The sequence below is a fragment of the Aptenodytes forsteri genome, unplaced genomic scaffold (assembly GCF_000699145.1).
Source record: "Aptenodytes forsteri isolate BGI_AS27 unplaced genomic scaffold, ASM69914v1 Scaffold402, whole genome shotgun sequence".
Lineage (NCBI taxonomy): Eukaryota > Metazoa > Chordata > Aves > Sphenisciformes > Spheniscidae > Aptenodytes > Aptenodytes forsteri.
The window spans coordinates 190142-207635 of NW_008795144.1; the positions used below are offsets into that span (position 1 = coordinate 190142).

The following is a 17494-nucleotide window of genomic DNA, read 5'->3' on the forward strand; positions in this document are numbered from 1 at the left end:
GTACTGTTTAATATCTTCATCAATGACACAGTGGGATTGAGTGCACCCTCAGCAAGTTTGCAGATGACACCAAGCTGAGTGGTGTGGTCGACATGCCAGAGGGATGGGATGCCATCCAGAGTGACCTGGGCAAGCTCAAGAAGTGGGCCCATGTGAACCTCATGAGGTTTAACAAGGCCAAGTGCAGGGGTCCTGCACCTGGGTCGGGGCAACCCTCGGTATCAATACAGGCTGGGGGATGGAGGGATTGAGAGCAGCCCTGCCGAGAAGGACTTGGGGGGACTGGTGGGTGAAAAGCTGGACAGGAGCCAGCAACGTGCGCTCGCAGCCCAGGTGGCCAATCGTATCCTGGGCTGCATCAACAGAAGCGTGGCCAGCAGGTCAAGGGAAGTGATTCTGCCCCTCTGTTCTGCTCTGGTGAGACCCCACCTGGAGTACTGCATCCAGCTCTGGAGCCCTCGGCATAAGAAAGACACGGACCTGTTGGAACGAGTCCAGAGGAGGGCCACGAAGATGATCAGGGGGATGGAACACCTCTCCTATGAAGAAAGGCTGAGAGAGTTGGGGTTGTTCAGCCTAGAGAAGAGAAGGCTTTGGGGAGACCTTATTGCAGCCTATCAGTACTTAAAGGGGGGCTTATCAAAAAGATGGCGGCAAACCTTTTAGTAGGGCCTATTGCAACAGGACAAGGGGGAATGGCTTTAAACTAAAGGGGGGTAGATTGAGACTAGATAGAAGGAAGAAATTTTTTACGCTGAGGGTGGTGAAACAGTGGCACAGGTTGCCCAGAGAGGTAGTGGATGCCCCATCCCTGGAAACATTCCAGGTCAGGTTGGAGGGGGCTCTGAGCAACCTGATCTAGTTGAAGATGTCCCTGCCCACGGCAGGGGGGTTGGACTAGATGACCTTTAGAGGTCCCTTCCAACCCAAACTATTCTATGATTCTATGATTCTATTTTCTTTCATCTGTTTTAAACTAATCCCCTATTAATTTCATTAAGTAGCTCTTATTTTTCATAGTGTGTGATTTGTGTGCAACCATTCTACTCTCATTGGATGCTGATCAGGATGCTTCTTACAAATTTTGTATTTTATGAATCATAATTAGTTTGCTTTCTGAAGCAAGAATTCATTTTTTTTGGAGTTGGGAAAAAAGCTGACATCTCTCATAACACAAAAATACATTAAAAAATGATCATATAATAAAAATCTGAAATAGGCCTGTCCCAACTTGTCATTCTAAGCTCAAGTAGTTCCATATTTATTATGCCATTATTTTTAAGCAGAGCTTCGTTCAATCTTCTCTGGCTACTCAAAACCAAACATCCGCAAGTTTGTGGTTTGAATTACTACATTTCTGATATTTTTAGCTGACAAGAGAAACACAGGTATAAGAAACCTTCTGGGTGATTGTTTTAGAACTTAGTGGAGAATGATTATTTTGTTCCTTTCTATTCAGATATAAACGAGTGTGCTCAGAATCCCTTGTTGTGTGCTTTTCGTTGTATCAACACTTACGGTTTCTATGAATGCACATGTCCGGTCGGCTATGAACTAAGAGAAGACCAAAAGATGTGCAAAGGTAATGACTGACGTATAAACTTTTCCCCAACTTCCATCACCCTCTACTGGGCCAAAGCATAATCCAAATATTTCTGTGCATCTTGAATTCATCCTCTCAGTGGAATGTAGCAAAGAGCCCAGCAGATGATAATTTACTCTTTCGGAATTCGTGTAAGACCAGTATCTAGTGTTTTTGTTATCAAAACAAATCCCCTTGATGGGGATTGTAAAGCCAAGAAGGTCACAATGGTGAAGTTCATCTTTAACATGACAAGATGACACAGCTCACAAAGATTAAGACAACTACAATTAAGCACTCAGATTTTTCTTCAGTGCTTGTTAGTTAGGGAAGTCTGTATGTCCTTTCCCTTGAGAAAGTGCTAGTTGTCTTCAGTAAGTGAAGCTACTGGAAGGAAGTTCAAACACAAAGTATATATTTTTTTCCAGATCTAGATGAGTGTGCTGAAGGTCTCCATGACTGCGAATCAAGAGGCATGATGTGCAAAAATTTGATTGGTACCTTCATGTGCATTTGTCCTCCTGGAATGACCCGAAGACCTGATGGAGAAGGCTGCACAGGTAAAGCTTAGGAAGGGAAGAAGACATCTACTGAAATACAAACAAGCAAACAAATGAAAAATTCTCTGTACGTGTATATAGTAAACTAGAAAATAGCAATTCATAAAGGACACTTAAGATAGCTAATGATGCCCAACATCTTAAACTTTCTTTTTTGTTTCAAGGTTTGAGCCTTATCTGAAAGTAGTTCTAAATGACTAATAAGTATTTCAGAAGAAAAACTCTGGTTTTGTTTCTTTTGTTGTACAACAAAACCAGAAAGTTTTTCAGACACTTGTTAGATTTAAAAAATTAAGTTGCCAAAGAAAAGAGACCTCATTTGATGAGTAGGAAGCAAAATTTTCATAAAGAAAAAGTTACATTTCCTTTAGCATTAATACTGTTTATAAATAAAGTGGCAGTTCCTTAAAGGATTAAAACTGTAAGATTCTGAAACAACATATAAAAGCCATGCAGAGCAAAAGACGTGGAAATTGACATAGTTCAAAATAATTCTCCATCCTGTAAGTAAGCAAACAGCTTTCCTCCATCATTTTCTCAATTAGTTGAGGGGAAAACAATAGCTACATTTTGGCAAATTACACTTTCTTCTGGTACATAAAAAAACCCGAGACCATTCCAAAGTTCTCTGTGGACAGAAGTAGCTGAGGCTGTCATTGGCTCAAAATAAATAAACATCCATCTCAGTGAATGCTTTTAATGAAAATATTTTAAAACGGTGTTCCTTCAGCAAGAGAATGACTACCCTCCTTTACAGATTTTTATGATTTTTTTCAGGGGAAATAATATGTATTAACGAGAATTTTGCCTTTTTTGCCATGTAATGCTGCCTTTAAATCACTTGAGGTTTTTCTGAGATTTTATTTTAAGCATCTATAAAGGTGTGTAATTGTATCGGTGCCATTAGCTATGGAAGGAAATACACTAAGATTGTAAACTGTTTCAGGGAAATGATGTGCGGACTGAAATGTGACTGATTGCAGAAGAGGTCAAATGTATTCAGAGACTCTTAATGATTACAAAGTGAAAGTCTGTTACTCAAATCATACATTTATTCCAATTTTATTTAAATGTTACTTGCCAGGTAGAAGTTATGACTAGAACTTTCTCTGCTGCAAGTGTTTTCTGCTTCTTGTTATACGTTGCAAAGAACATACAAGGATTAAAGCTTTCATCCTAGGATGCAGTACATAAGCAATGGAATAGGATAGTGTTATTAGGAAAGTCCTTTCCAGGCTTAATCAGTTGTTGATTTTCCACTTCTTGCAAATATTTTGCAAATATTACGCAGAATAATTAATGCATTCTATGAGGCTGATATATTTTCTTGTAACAATTTATTTAATTTTTCTTACTATATTTTTGTAAAGATGAAAATGAATGCCGTACCAAGCCAGGTATCTGTGAAAATGGTCGTTGCATGAACGTTATTGGGAGCTACCGATGTGAATGTAATGAAGGATTCCTGTCAAGTCCATCAGGCATTGAATGTCTTGGTAAATGCCTCTTTCGTATACATTTCATCTTACATTAAAGTGTAAAGGATGTGGAGTGTAAATTAGGCTTCTGAGTACCTAACTGCTCTCATATCTACAGAAATTAAATAATAATCCTTATTAATTAAACAATGATATGATATTAAATAATGATAGGAATGAGGAGCATCTTGAGAATGTCAGCTGAGTCTAGCAATCGGGAGCCTCACATAGAAGTGTCTAAATTCCAAACGACAGAAATATGGTGCTGAGCAACACTATCCAGACAAAATACAGGTATTTTTAAAGAAGAAGCAGAATTTAGTTACCTTGGATCAAAAACTGGGATGCAGAGCAAAATTAAGTGTTTGCATATTCAGAACACGATCTTAAGCACAATACTGCAACTAGGCATCTGAATTTTCTGTACCTTTAATTCAGACAGTGATTATGAACACAGAAGACTAGGATTTCACAAAAAAATTGCAAGATACATTAAAAAGTTCTGAGGCAGGCCTGCACATTAAATGCTGATGAGGGGTTTTATATTCATCAACCTGTATTTCCTTTTCAAAATGTTCAGACTTGTCATTTGCACTATAAAATTAATTGTTCCCTTTTTAGAAATCAAACAGAACTGCAAAACCTTATGTTTTCATGATGAGTGTTGAAGTGTAGATACTTCAAAGTGTTTTACAATACTGAAACTGTATGAGTATTTATTACTATTCTTGCATCAAAAATACTTGTATATTATCTTATGTGTAAGTATGATAAAACCAGCTCCCTGTAAATTGTCATGAGTAGTGTGCTGACTTCATGGCAAAGCAGTACCATTGCAAGTGCAGGGTATTTCCTAAGGATTAAGACCAGATGGGAAGAGGATGCTGCAGTCTGTTAAACCCAGCCAGTCATTAATGCCAAGAAAATACCCTGCTTGGAGGTCATTATTGCTTTCTTATATTTAGTATATGATTTTCATATTATTTTCTGAAGACTATGCTTTGGGTTAGTTTGCTCATTGCTGCTTTTCCTTTAGGGTTTCCTGGGTCAGAAATTACAATGAAAAATGAGTCTGGCAGAAACAAAGTATTTCTTCAGAATTAGAGCACAAACATTAAGTCTTAGATTACATTATTTTAAATATATTGTGCAAACCTTTATATTCTGTTCACATTACAGTTTATTCCACATCTCAAATTGGGGACAAAGCATTATATGTTCTTCAAGTCGTAATGTACATGAAGACCTGCACAATATACCTATCTAGGAGAACAGAAATCTGCTGAGTCTTGCAAATTACTACAGCAAACATGCTGTCTCACACAGCTGACACTTGCAGTGAGGACAGCTTTATCTGATGTCAACAGTTAAGTTACCAGGCACCCAAAATAATTTTTGCCAAAGTTCACATTTTAACTGATGCATGTAAGAAATGTATAGATTGTACTCCTCATACTTGTAAAAGAGAAGGTCAGCTGGGTGTTGATACATAGACACATTCTGAGGGATCTGAAGGATTTTAACTTTTAGCTTTAAGAGAAAGTAATAAAATCTTTCATTTAAAAACATAAGCGTCTGTCAGACCATGGTTGACAATGTCTCCATTTTAATTAACAAATAAGACAGGTGACATAGCCTATTTAGAAGGTATCATCTCCGCAAAATTTAAAGTTTCCATTAGCACTGGAAGCTGGGATCTGTGCTCTCCTCAGCTGCCTGTTTGAAAGAAACTTCTAGGAGCATTAAGACTCTGAAGTTCTGCTCCTCTTTAATGATTGACAGGTATTAACCAAAAGGTTTAAAAATTAAGGAAAATAGAATTAGAAAGGGACAGACCAACAGTAAGGCCATGTAGATCCTTTTTTTTTCCCCCCCAACAAAAACTAGGAGTGCCACTGATAAAGTATTGAGTTGCACTGACACTTTTAAGTGCTAAGGATTTTGCCATTTAAACCACATCTGGATAATTACAGATGATCAGACATGCAATTTTAGCCAGTAAAACAAACAAACAAAACAAACTTCTAACCCCACTCCAAGTAAATTGTTAAAATGCAAGCCAAACATAGGCAGCTTAAGTGGAAGCTCAGTTTGGCCCACAGCATGTTTTACTATCAAGCAAGCTCACCAGATATGCCCCAGGGCACAACTTTCCTAGAAGTAAAACTCGTATCCAGCTCATGCAGGTACTGAACTTTAGCGATGTCTGGATACACTTGGAATGGCAGCAGATTATCAGAAGACACAATAAATCTGAAAGGCTAAGTCAAAATAGACTTCACAGACTGGTTGCTAATAATCTTCTAGTGCTTGCATGTGCTGACAAAGAGCCAGAATAATACATCAGATGCTTAATGGATCAGATGTTTATCTCCTACTCTTTCTTGATCTCTCTACTTCTTCCTTACAGATAATCGCCAAGGGTTTTGCTTTGCTGAAGTTTTACAGACAATGTGTCAGATGGCTTCGAGCAGCCGGAATCTTGTCACTAAATCTGAGTGCTGCTGTGATGGGGGCCGGGGCTGGGGTAACCAGTGTGAGCTCTGTCCGCTTCCCGGAACCACACAATATAAGAAACTCTGTCCACACGGACCAGGCTATACTACAGATGGAAGAGGTATTTGCAGGGATGAAAAGAGGCAGAAAAGGGGAAAAGAATATGCTCATGTATTTAAGAAAATGCAGAATTCTCTTTGAAGTTCCTTGGAAGAATTTCCTGCGAAACAACAGTTTGATTTTTTCAAATGCTGCCGAGAGAACAGAAATTAAAACCACCTTTAAACAGTAGCTGCAACCAAAATACTCACAGCTGTGCAGAACTTTCAGGGTTGGGATCTAAAACAATAGGTACCAACCAGTAACTGAAAGCTAGAAATGATCCCAAAGCTTTGGTATGCTGAAAAGTTGCATACATGGCAAAGGCAACAACAGTTGTTCTAACAACCGTCTCACTGAATTCTTTGCAGTTACTATTTCCACATAGGAAGCAGAAGCTAACATACATTTTTAAATTGTGGTGAAAAAATTTTTGCGTCATCTAACTGGTCATAAGAAAATTTGCTTCTATGGGTTTTGTATTTTGAGTTAGCAAAACTGGAACCTGATTACCCAATGAAATAGCAGGAAGGTTTTGAAACAAAAAACAATAATGAAAGTTTGAAGGATGTTTGACTTTGAATTCAGATCCCTCTTTAAAGAGAAGGAAAGGGTAAAGTTCCTATCAGAAGCATGATGATGAGGAACTGTGCAAAAATGGTAGAGAAGAAAAAAGTTGAATTTGAAACGGAAAGATGACATATTTAATATTTTCTGTACAGATATTGATGAATGTAAGGTCATGCCAAACCTATGCAGAAATGGACAGTGTATTAACACTATGGGCTCCTTCCGATGCTTTTGCAAAGTTGGCTATACCACTGACATAAGCGGCACATCTTGTATTGGTAAGATTCAGCATCTTAACAAGTTATTTCTTTAATTGGTACATAATGACGTATCAACCTCTGTAAACCTTTGTATCAAAGCAATTTTTTTCTCATTATCTCTTTTATCTCTTTTCTAGCTTGCTTTTCGTAATACGCATTTCTATTTTTGTATTTCATTTGGGGAAATCTAGAAGCAAGCTGTACTGGCAATATTCCTGCAGTAGAATGAGCACTGAAATACGTTTCAGCTGTATAACCATTTTGACTGACAAACCAGCTCATTAGTTCGTCGTCTACATTTTCCCACTTTCCTGTTGGTTACACATATAAGTATACCATAGTATGCCCAAAAATAAATACTTAGCTGTTAGATGAAAATATTAATGCCACTGGCAGCTCCATAGAAACTCCACAGCAACACATCCATAGAGAAAGAAATAGGAACTCTGAACAAATGTAAATTGGGGATTTTTTCCTACAAACATTTTTCTCTTATAGGGCTGTTTAGAAAACACCCTTCAAAGACAGACAAAGAAATCAGTACAACAGATACTTAACAGTTTCTTTCTTTAGATCTTGATGAGTGCTCCCAGTCTCCTAAACCATGCAATTTTATCTGCAAGAACTCAGAAGGGAGCTATCAGTGCTCATGTCCTCGGGGCTACATCCTTCAAGAAGATGGAAAGACATGTAAAGGTAGAGAAGGTTATACGCAGTAACCTAATTTTGTTGCACCTTGACTTAAAAGGAAATAGTTTTGAAGTGTGATATTTTTATCAAGTTAGACTAAATGTACCTCTTTTTTTGTTGACTTTTCTTAAGACAACAACATCTCTTACTTTCAGATCTCGATGAATGTCAAACCAAACAACACAATTGTCAGTTTCTCTGTGTCAACACCCTTGGAGGCTTCACATGCAAATGTCCACCTGGTTTTACACAACATCACACAGCTTGTATTGGTAAGAAAAACATTAGTTTTCTTGCATCAGTTTTTCTAGAAGAACAACATTCTCAATCCTCATTCATGTCTTTTGCTCTGTATAAACAGTAATAATACAGCGCAATAATGTCAGCAGTCCAGAAGACAGATTTTGAAAAGCAACAATTATAGCTAAAGAAAAATCAGTCTATCCACCATTTGTATTTTCTTGCTTAGTAAACAGTTGTACGTAGTTAATACATGTTATTCTATTCTAAGTATAACCACATGGAGACAAAAGGGTAAAGTATTAAAATCTGATTTAAAATGTAGTTAAACAAAAACAGACTGCATTTTCTTCTTTAATAGATACAGATGTCTTTAGATCTTAAGCATATGCATGAGTCTTGCCAACTGAAACTATTTTAGTTCAGCTAATGCAGAAGTGCAGCATTTTTCCACTGTCAGCCATTACATATCTGGGTCTTTCGCACTCATAACTGAATTACAACTTGCACTTCCAATTTATTAACTACTCATAGCTCTGCATGAGTCATCAGGTCATCTGACATTTAAGTATGAAAAGCTACATTTTCAAAATAAACTTAGCACCTCTGTGGATTTCAGCCTCTTAAGAAATGTTATATGGACATGTCTAAAATCATGCCACAAGGTATACCAACCTTCTTCTCTCTCCTCTGCATTTTTAAGATAACAATGAATGTGGTTCTCAGCCATTGCTTTGTGGATCAAAAGGTATTTGCCAAAACACCCCTGGAAGTTTTACCTGTGAATGTCAAAGGGGATTTTCTCTGGATTCTACTGGATTAAACTGTGAAGGTAACTAGCAAAGGTCAAATGTTTTTATGGTGCAAATCCTTACTTCTGTGTCTAGTGAATTCTGTGATGTCAAAGACAGATAAAACAGAGCACCAGCCATAGAAAAAGTAAATACCAAAAAGAATGTATTTGAGTAATTTTAAGCATTATTGTATGTAAGAACATACTGCCTGAGTAATTTTTACACAAATGAGAATAAAAAGTGACTTTTTAGCTGAACTCCTGAACAACTGTTTCCAGGCTGCCATTTCAACTTCACATAGGTTTATGCATCTAAAAGTTTAGTTTCTTCTTTTTCGTTTTCATACAGTCTAAACAGAATCTCTCTACAATTTTTGTTTCGGCAAATTGTAATCACTCACCTGAGAGTGTCTAAGATTATATTCTAAATTCCATACTTTAAGTCTTCTACCATAGAGATACACATTCAGAAGGGTAATTCACTACAGTCAAAATACAAATTATATTGTTGAGCTTCATCTCTCTCTGGTGGCCCACAAGGGAGCCCCAGTCAGGAAATCTCTATTTGAGAGCTGCAGACTCTTCAGTGGGCCTCAGATACTGAGCAAAGAAGAAATTAAAAGGCAGTACTAGGTCATCTGGCTGCTGAGAATTAGAAATGTGGAGGTACATGTGCACAAATTTATGACATCTCAAAATGTCAGCTACCTTAATACAGCATTTAAAACAGGAATTAATATTTAGAGTCTATTTCTAGAGTAACAGTGCAGAATATACGCAGCCAGAAGTTTTAGAAAGCATTATCTTCTGTCAGATTACTTTGTTCTCATAAAGTAGATACATCCTTATTGTGTACTTTACCCAGCACCTACCAAACAAAACAAATAATTATACATATCAAAGCATTCACAAGATACATACACAACTAGCACATCAGAACTGCTCTATATGCCACTATTGATAAAATGACAGCTTTCAGTTCCTGGCATGATGGTTTTCTGTACCTCAGACTTTGGGACATCACAATTCCATTAAATTTGTTTCAAACTATGGACAACTAGAGTGTAACTTAGAAAATGTGATACCATGAATGACTTTCTATTTTCTACTAGAACTGCATGCTGTATCTGACACATTAGGCTGCTTACAATCTATTTATTTCTTATAGCAGACACTATTTCAGATGACTGAGTTTTTACATTTTGTTTTTTCTTTCTGGCTTTCTCCTTTATTTACACATACCTCAGAGACTTTTTAGATGGCTTTTTCTTTTTAATTGCAAAGGTAAGCACTTAGATCCAAATTCAGTATGTATTCCTCATATTCAAACACTTCAGTATGTTCCAGGAAACTTAAAGCTTAGTCCTACGTAGCTGGTTTGAAAACTGAAATAAAAAAACACTCAGATTCTAAACATTACATCAAAGCAACATCATGTAGGATTACCAGGAATAGTGTTTCTTCTCCAAATCTGAGTAACATAAAGGCTCAAAAGCTCCAGTCGGATTATTGATAGATAGAAAGAACACTACATTAATTGACTTTCAGGCTTTCCAAAAGACCAACCTGAATGGTGCTTCCATCTTACAGCAGTACTTCTCTGTCATGAATACTGGTGTTTCAATGATTGTAATCAAAGCGAGTAACGTATTTGGCAACGTGTATAATCGTGTGTTCCTCATGTTCTGCTTCTCTGCCGACTGCAAAGATGTGGATGAATGTGATGGAAACCATAGGTGCCAGCATGGCTGTCAAAACATCCTGGGTGGATACAGATGTGGATGCCCACAAGGATATATTCAGCATTACCAGTGGAATCAATGTGTTGGTAAGCACAGAATACATTTAAGCAGCAAAGGTGGCATAGTGTTTATAGTGACAACTGCCAGGTGAGGACAAGAATGGGCAGGACAAAGGGTATGCAGACACAAATCTTTTTTTCCTCTGTCCCCCTCCTTCCATACGCTTATTACTCCCAACATAAATCAGTGACATAAGGTAACAAGAAAACACACTCGTCCTGTTGAAACTCCGTGTGACAAGGAGAAAACTTTTTGTCCTAGTAAGGCCTAAATTCTGACTCCCTTCTCCATGGAAAAATCCCCATCTTAGAAAGGTGGAAAGATATTAATTCAATTCCTGAAAGCACCAATGTAAATACCTCTGCTGGGGAAAAAAAAAAAACAAAAGGAAAAAAAAAATCCCACCTTTCATGAGTAAGAATCACTCACCATCATTAGCAATTTGAGAATACTACAGAATAGCATCTATGGTGAATGGGGAGAAAAAATATCAACACAACCATTAAGGGTTTCCTACTTCCAAAATACAGTCTCAAGGCCAACATTAGTTCTTTGGGCGGGGAACAGGGACAAATTAATCAGCTCAGCAGTTTTATTGTAGGTTTAGCTCATTCAATCCATCATTTCTTTTCTGTGTTTCATGAACTAAGCTAACTCCCATACCAAATGAAATGTGGGAATTTTTTTTTTTTTAATAAAAACCAACACACCCCCACACAACCCCATCCTGTACAGTTCACAAGGCACCACAACAACATATTTACCTTTTCAGGTTTGCTTTCATGGTTCTCTGTCAACGGTGTCATAATCAGAGGATGGCTGCGAGCACTGCCATACATTTCTTATAGGCTGGTCTTACTGTCCTGATCCTAGACATATAAATTAGTTCATTATACCCATTTTACATTAAGTAGCACGCCAGGCAGTTTTTCTGAAGTCCCAACCACCATCATCACTCCTTACTTAATACTGCTTTACAGCAAAGAAAGCAAAGGACTGGGGTGGGAGTGACAGGAACACACAAAGAACAACTCCCACAAAACTCCAAACCAGCTGCAGTCTCTGAATATTATAGATAGTCCTCAAAAGAATGTGTCTCCTGTGCAGGCAAAAATGGTAAAGCATGCGCCAATGGTATTGGAGAGGAAAACACCTACAGGGAAACAGTACCTTGGTAAGATAAAAAAAATAAGCAACATGTGCCAACTATGAAAAGTATGATCTTCCATACAACAAGCTACTTTCCTCACTCATTTTTCACAATAGAGCCTGGAACTAAATCAGTCACACTGACTGGAGGAGTGATCTTCTCTGTATCTTAATTCAACAACCCCAAGGTGAAGACAATACTTCTTTTTCATTTTGGTTGGCTATTTAGATTGTCTTTCCCCTCACAGAGCCTGCAGGTTTCCACTACACGTATGTGCTAACTTCGCCCCATCGCTACGTGCGCACGAGCACTTATCATGATTGGAGTATGACTGGAGTTCCAGCTCATTTCTCCTCTGTGGACCTTATATGGTAGGAGTGTACCCTGCCAGGGGAAAGAGGACCCCTAAGCAAAACAGGAGACATACCTTGAAGGAAGGGGGAGCATTGAGTCAATATAAGGTTAACTGTAACTATCCTAAAATACCTTTACAGCCCAGTATATATGTTTGGGACCTTTCCCAATGTATTTTTTCTTCAGAGACCAAGTCTCTATGGGGTAATGAGGTCAAGGATGTAGCAGAGCCCTAGGACTTGCAGATATTCTGATTTGTTAGCTACATCATGCTTGCCTGATGTCCATCAGATTAGAAGTTACCAATATACTTCTGTTTGCTTACTAGATGAAAATGAATGCTCCAATCCTAACGCGTGTGGCTCTGCTTCTTGCTACAACACACTTGGAAGTTACAAGTGTGCCTGCCCATCTGGATTTTCTTATGACCAATTCTCCAGTGCATGCCATGATGTGAATGAGTGTTCTTCTACCAAGAACCCCTGCAATTATGGTTGTTCCAACACTGAAGGTGGTTATCTTTGTGGCTGTCCACCTGGCTATTACAGAGTTGGACAAGGGTGAGTATCTCCACACAGTCATTCATCAAAGACACGTTCAGAAGCCTGTAAAAAGGCTGGACCCTAGTCAGACTGAAGAACAGAGGTGCAAATGAAGGACAGGCTACCGAGTCATCCTTTCTCCTCCCTTTGCACACAATATCCATAAGCTAGAAAAAAAGACATCTGTACATGCAGCATGGCACTCATTTTAAATCTAGTGTATAAGCAACATTAAACAGTTCTTTCTCCCCCAGTATCAGCACAAGAACTCCTTCACAAACCTGCTCAATGAGGACTGTTACTGCATAAGGATAGGTACCATCTGTACTGAGATAATTAAGGGTTTTAAGCCACACTGATCAACCCAGAACATTAAACACGAATGAATATTGTTCTGGTACATGGCAGTGGCTAATTTCTTTAGTTCCAGAGTTTGGAGCAGGCTGGTTTTCTTCTGTTTCTTTGTAAGACCTGTAAATGAAAATTAGAAAAGCCTACAGGCCTTCAGCCAATGGTTGTATTTCATTCAGTATGCCACACTCGTGTGAAGAAAATTAATGCACAGACCTCCTGCTGAGGGAAGGGAAAGGAAGGAGATACAGACACTGTGATATAGATCACATACACTTGTTTTCCATTTAGCAGGACAGTTCATAAAACTGCAAGAAGTAACTAAAACAGATGTTTTTATTCAACAGCCACTGTGTCTCAGGGATGGGATTTAACAAAGGCCAGTACCTGCCACTGGATGGAGATGCTGATGAAGAGAATGCTTTGTCCCCTGAAGCATGTTATGAGTGCAAAATCAATGGCTATTCCAAAAAAGACAACAGGAAGAAGAGAAGTGCTAATGACACTGTACGTACCAGGATGAATAAGCACTATAATGTACTTCGAGGTATTTTCAGAGATACCGTTCTCAACACTATCAGTAAACGGAGGGAATTTTTTAACAGGCCACATTCAATGGCGAAAATCTTTTTTCCCCTGCCTCAGTGGTTTTCACACTTGGGTCCTGTCAGCAGGAATGATGTGACAGTCAGAAAGACATCAACAGCTATGAACGGATGAAGTTTTTAAAGCTTGTAAAGAATCCTTTGTAGTGCGAGATGTTGTCTAGTTCCTCAAAATATATTCAGGGAAATAATCTTCCTATAATTACAGAGAGCTAGGAAACTGGTCATGTGTGCAATCTGTTCTGCTGTCAGGAGGAGAATGAACAGCATTTTATGGTCTGGGACAGCTCAATAGATGTTCTTGCAAATCATTTTAGTCTAAGTAATTCCATGGTTGCTCACAATTGTGGGGTACTAAAGCCCATGACCTGGCTGATACACTTAAGTCCATTATTTGCAGAATTGCTGAGGGTATTAGAGAATTACACTTCAGACTTAATTTTTTTCTTACTGCATTTTGTGGGCTTACAAAAATAAGTTACGGGATACTCATCAAAGGGCAGCCCTACTGTTTACACCTTTTAGATGCTTTTTTTTTTCAAAAGTTAGAAGAATCATAGAATCATAGAATCATTGAGGTTGGAAAAGACCTCTAAGATCATCGAGTCCAACCGTCAACCCAACACCACCATGTCCACTAAACCGTGTCCCTAAGTGCCTCATCTACACGTCTTTTAAATACCTCCAGGGATGGGGACTCCACCACTTCCCTGGGCAGCCTGTTCCAAGTATACCTGTATGTCTGTTATCTGCATTATCTGTATGATAGGATGTTGTCTTCTAGCATTAGCTCTGGTCTTGAAATCTGCCGTAATGGGAAACTGACTCAGTTTAGAGGTGGGGACACACACAGATTTTCCTTCAGCAGTACAAGAGCTGTGTAATGCAAACAGGCAAAATGTAAGTCCTCAGCTAAAATGGTAAGGTGTGCTAGCCACACAAGTTACATTGAAAGAATGGGGAAACAAAGTCTCCTTTCTAAAAGGGTAAGGACATAAAACAATCCAGAAGCTCCAGCCTTAGTACACACTACTTTGCATGATGCCGTCAAATCCAGTTCTTGTATTGGCAAAGTTTCGAAAGAAGCCAGTAATCCTATAATTTCTGCTCTAAAGGATATAATGTTGGCACTTAAAAACCTAAATGTTTGATTTCCCCACACACATCCAGACTTCCCACAAACATCCCTTTTCCCTCCCCAGTGCCACTCCCATTGGACCTGTTCCAGTCTGAATTCTGTGGTCAACTGTCCTGGTTTCGGCAGGGATAGAGTTAATTTCCTTCCTAGTAGCTGGTACAGTGCTGTGTTTTGGATTTAGGAGGAGAACAATGTTGGTAACACACCGATGTTCTAGTTGTTGCTAGGCAGTGCTTACACTAGTCAAGGGCTTTTCAGCTTCCCATGCTCTACCGACTGAGAAGGCTGGGGGTGCACAAGAAGCTGGGAGGGGGCACAGCCAGGACAGCTGACCCAAACTGGCCAAAGGGACATTCCATACCATATAATGTCATGCTCAGCATATAAAGCTGGGGGGAGGAAGAAGGAAGGGGGGGGACGTTTGGAGTGATGGCATTTGTCTTCCCAAGTAACCGTTACGCGTGATGGAGCCCTGCTGTCCTGGAGATGGCTGAACACCTGCCTGCCGATGGGAAGTAGGGAATGAATTCCTTGTTTTGCTTTGCTTGCGTGCGCAGCTTTTGCTTTACCTGTTAAACTGCCTTTATCTCAACCCACGAGTTTTCTTACTTTTACCCTTCCAATTCTCTCCCCCATCCCACTGGGGGGAGTGAGCGAGTGGCTGTGTGGTGCTTAGTTGCCGGCTGAGGTTAAACCACAACATCAACCCACCACAGAAATACATGGATGTTTTTTCTGTTGCACAATTAATTTCATATCTAGTTCATAATTGTTATCTCTCGTTATTATGGTTTTTTTATAGCATTAACCTTTTCAGTTTCTCGTACTAGAACTATCTGAGCAGTAAAAGTGAAAGTTTTCACATCCATAAAACTATGTGAAAAAAGAAATTATCTCATCACTAATGACATCTATGGGGTGCAGAATTTAGAACACAACAGTACTTGCTCCTGTCCACAAATTTTCCTTGTTTTCACAATGTGTTTTTAATTACATTACATATGAGAACACATATGAACCTACATGTGATTGGAATTCCCTCAGAGAGAGAGATGACCTTTGCTATCTTTACAAGCGTGAAAGGATCTTGACATGTAGGCTAGGTACCTCACTTAGTATCAGGTTTCCTAAAGAAGACTACAGCCTATTTATTTTTGTAGAAGCACTTTCAAAAGCTGTTGCTTGTTAGATGGCTTTCCTAGGAATGCACTCATTCTCACCCACCGCCCCCAAGTGTGTTCACAGCTAACACCTCTGGACAGATTCACACCTGCAGCATAACTATACTGAAGCTCAAATTAAAAAAGAACACGACTGATTTGTCAGAAAAACAATGCTGGGACTTTTTTCCACACTCCTTTCAGTGGTCCAAACAGGATGTAATTGGACAACGTGACATACTAGCCCTTTCTGTAGAAGGCTAACAATACAGCAGTTCTCTCCTTACTTCAATTTCCCTTATAATCACTGTACTTCCTCATCACCAAATGCTGAGCCTACTTGTTTTTAGAAGCGAGGATTCATTAAAAGAGTTTTACCAGAAGTTTCAGGGAATTCCCATACAGTGTTGTGGTATGTGTTTCTGTAATGTTCCTCACTGAAGTTGATCATAAGAACAAGACTGTGCCTCACATACAGTCTTTACTGCGGCAGTAAATATAGGTCTCTTTTTTACATGGACTTTTTGCAAGCATGAAGTTAAACAGATTCTGAAAAGAATCTGAAATCTGAGTTCCCTCTGTAGACCTGATGCTGTAACTTTAATTATCCTGTTAGGCCTGTGTGAGAAGCCTTTAAGATTTTCAGGGTGTGTTATATGGAATTAAGCAGTTCTCCTAGGTGGAAAGGATTTACCATTGCTTCTTTCACAGCTAGGTTTTCACAAATTCAGAAACTGTTAGTAATCACGTGTTATTCTTCTCTCAATGCAAGTGAATATCTGTTTCTCTCCTGCTCTAAACAATCTTTCCTCCTTTACTTCAGATTGAGCAGATTAGCTTGGAAAGCCTAGACATGGATAGTCCTTTGAAGATGAGAGTCAACATTTCCAGGCTTGACAACAAGGAGCACATCCTAGAACTCATGCCAGCCATTGAGCCCCTTACCAACCATGTGCGCTACATCATCTCACATGGCAATGACGATGGCATCTTTCGAATCCATCAGAGGGATGGACTGAGTTATTTGCACGCAGTTAAGAAAAAGTCAGTGCCTGGAACTCACACACTGGAAATCACTAGCATTCCTCTATATAAGAAAAAGGAGCTAAAGAAACTGGAAGACAGCAATGAGGACAACTACCTCCTAGGAGAGCTCGGGGAAGCTCTCAGAATGAGGCTGTGGATAGACCTCTACTAGCCATCTTCCAGACTGAGTCCAGTTCTTCAGTCACTTCTGTTCACCTATCTATCCACCTGAGCATATCTGCTTTTCAAAGGCTTTGAAACAGTCACTGACTTTTGGGGGAGAAAGGGAGAGGGGAAGACCTCTTTCTTTCTATCCTGCCGAGACTGCAGAACCACCCTTGCAGGAGGGTAACTTAAACTCTGCCACCGCCAAAACTTTGATTACAATGGCGATCATGGTTACTGTATCTTTTATATAACCTCAATTTAAAGTATATTAAAAAGTTAAAGTTCAAGAAGTCATCATATGGCACTAAATGGCACAAAAATGTGAGCTATTTTTTTCCTGTTAGCAGTCTGTAACACTTTGGGTATTTTGCTATAGTTCCTAATTAAAAAAAAAAATATAGAAGTTTATTTATTTTTAATGCAGTAATAT

The 17494-nt window shown here is 38.9% G+C and overlaps 1 protein-coding gene across 1 annotated transcript in view; it reads left to right on the forward strand.

Moving 5' to 3' along the window:
• The window catches only part of FBN2 (fibrillin 2), a 205879-nt gene extending 188811 nt beyond the window's left edge, over positions 1-17068 (forward strand). The window contains exons 57-68 of the mRNA XM_019471859.1: positions 1460-1582; positions 2011-2142; positions 3513-3638; positions 6031-6237; positions 6938-7063; positions 7619-7741; positions 7891-8007; positions 8679-8807; positions 10477-10596; positions 12403-12634; positions 13315-13474; positions 16694-17068. Of these exons, the coding sequence (XP_019327404.1) occupies positions 1460-1582; positions 2011-2142; positions 3513-3638; positions 6031-6237; positions 6938-7063; positions 7619-7741; positions 7891-8007; positions 8679-8807; positions 10477-10596; positions 12403-12634; positions 13315-13474; positions 16694-17068 (1970 nt within the window). The remainder of the gene's footprint in view (positions 1-1459; positions 1583-2010; positions 2143-3512; positions 3639-6030; positions 6238-6937; positions 7064-7618; positions 7742-7890; positions 8008-8678; positions 8808-10476; positions 10597-12402; positions 12635-13314; positions 13475-16693) is intronic.
• Positions 17069-17494: the final 426 nt, after the last annotated feature.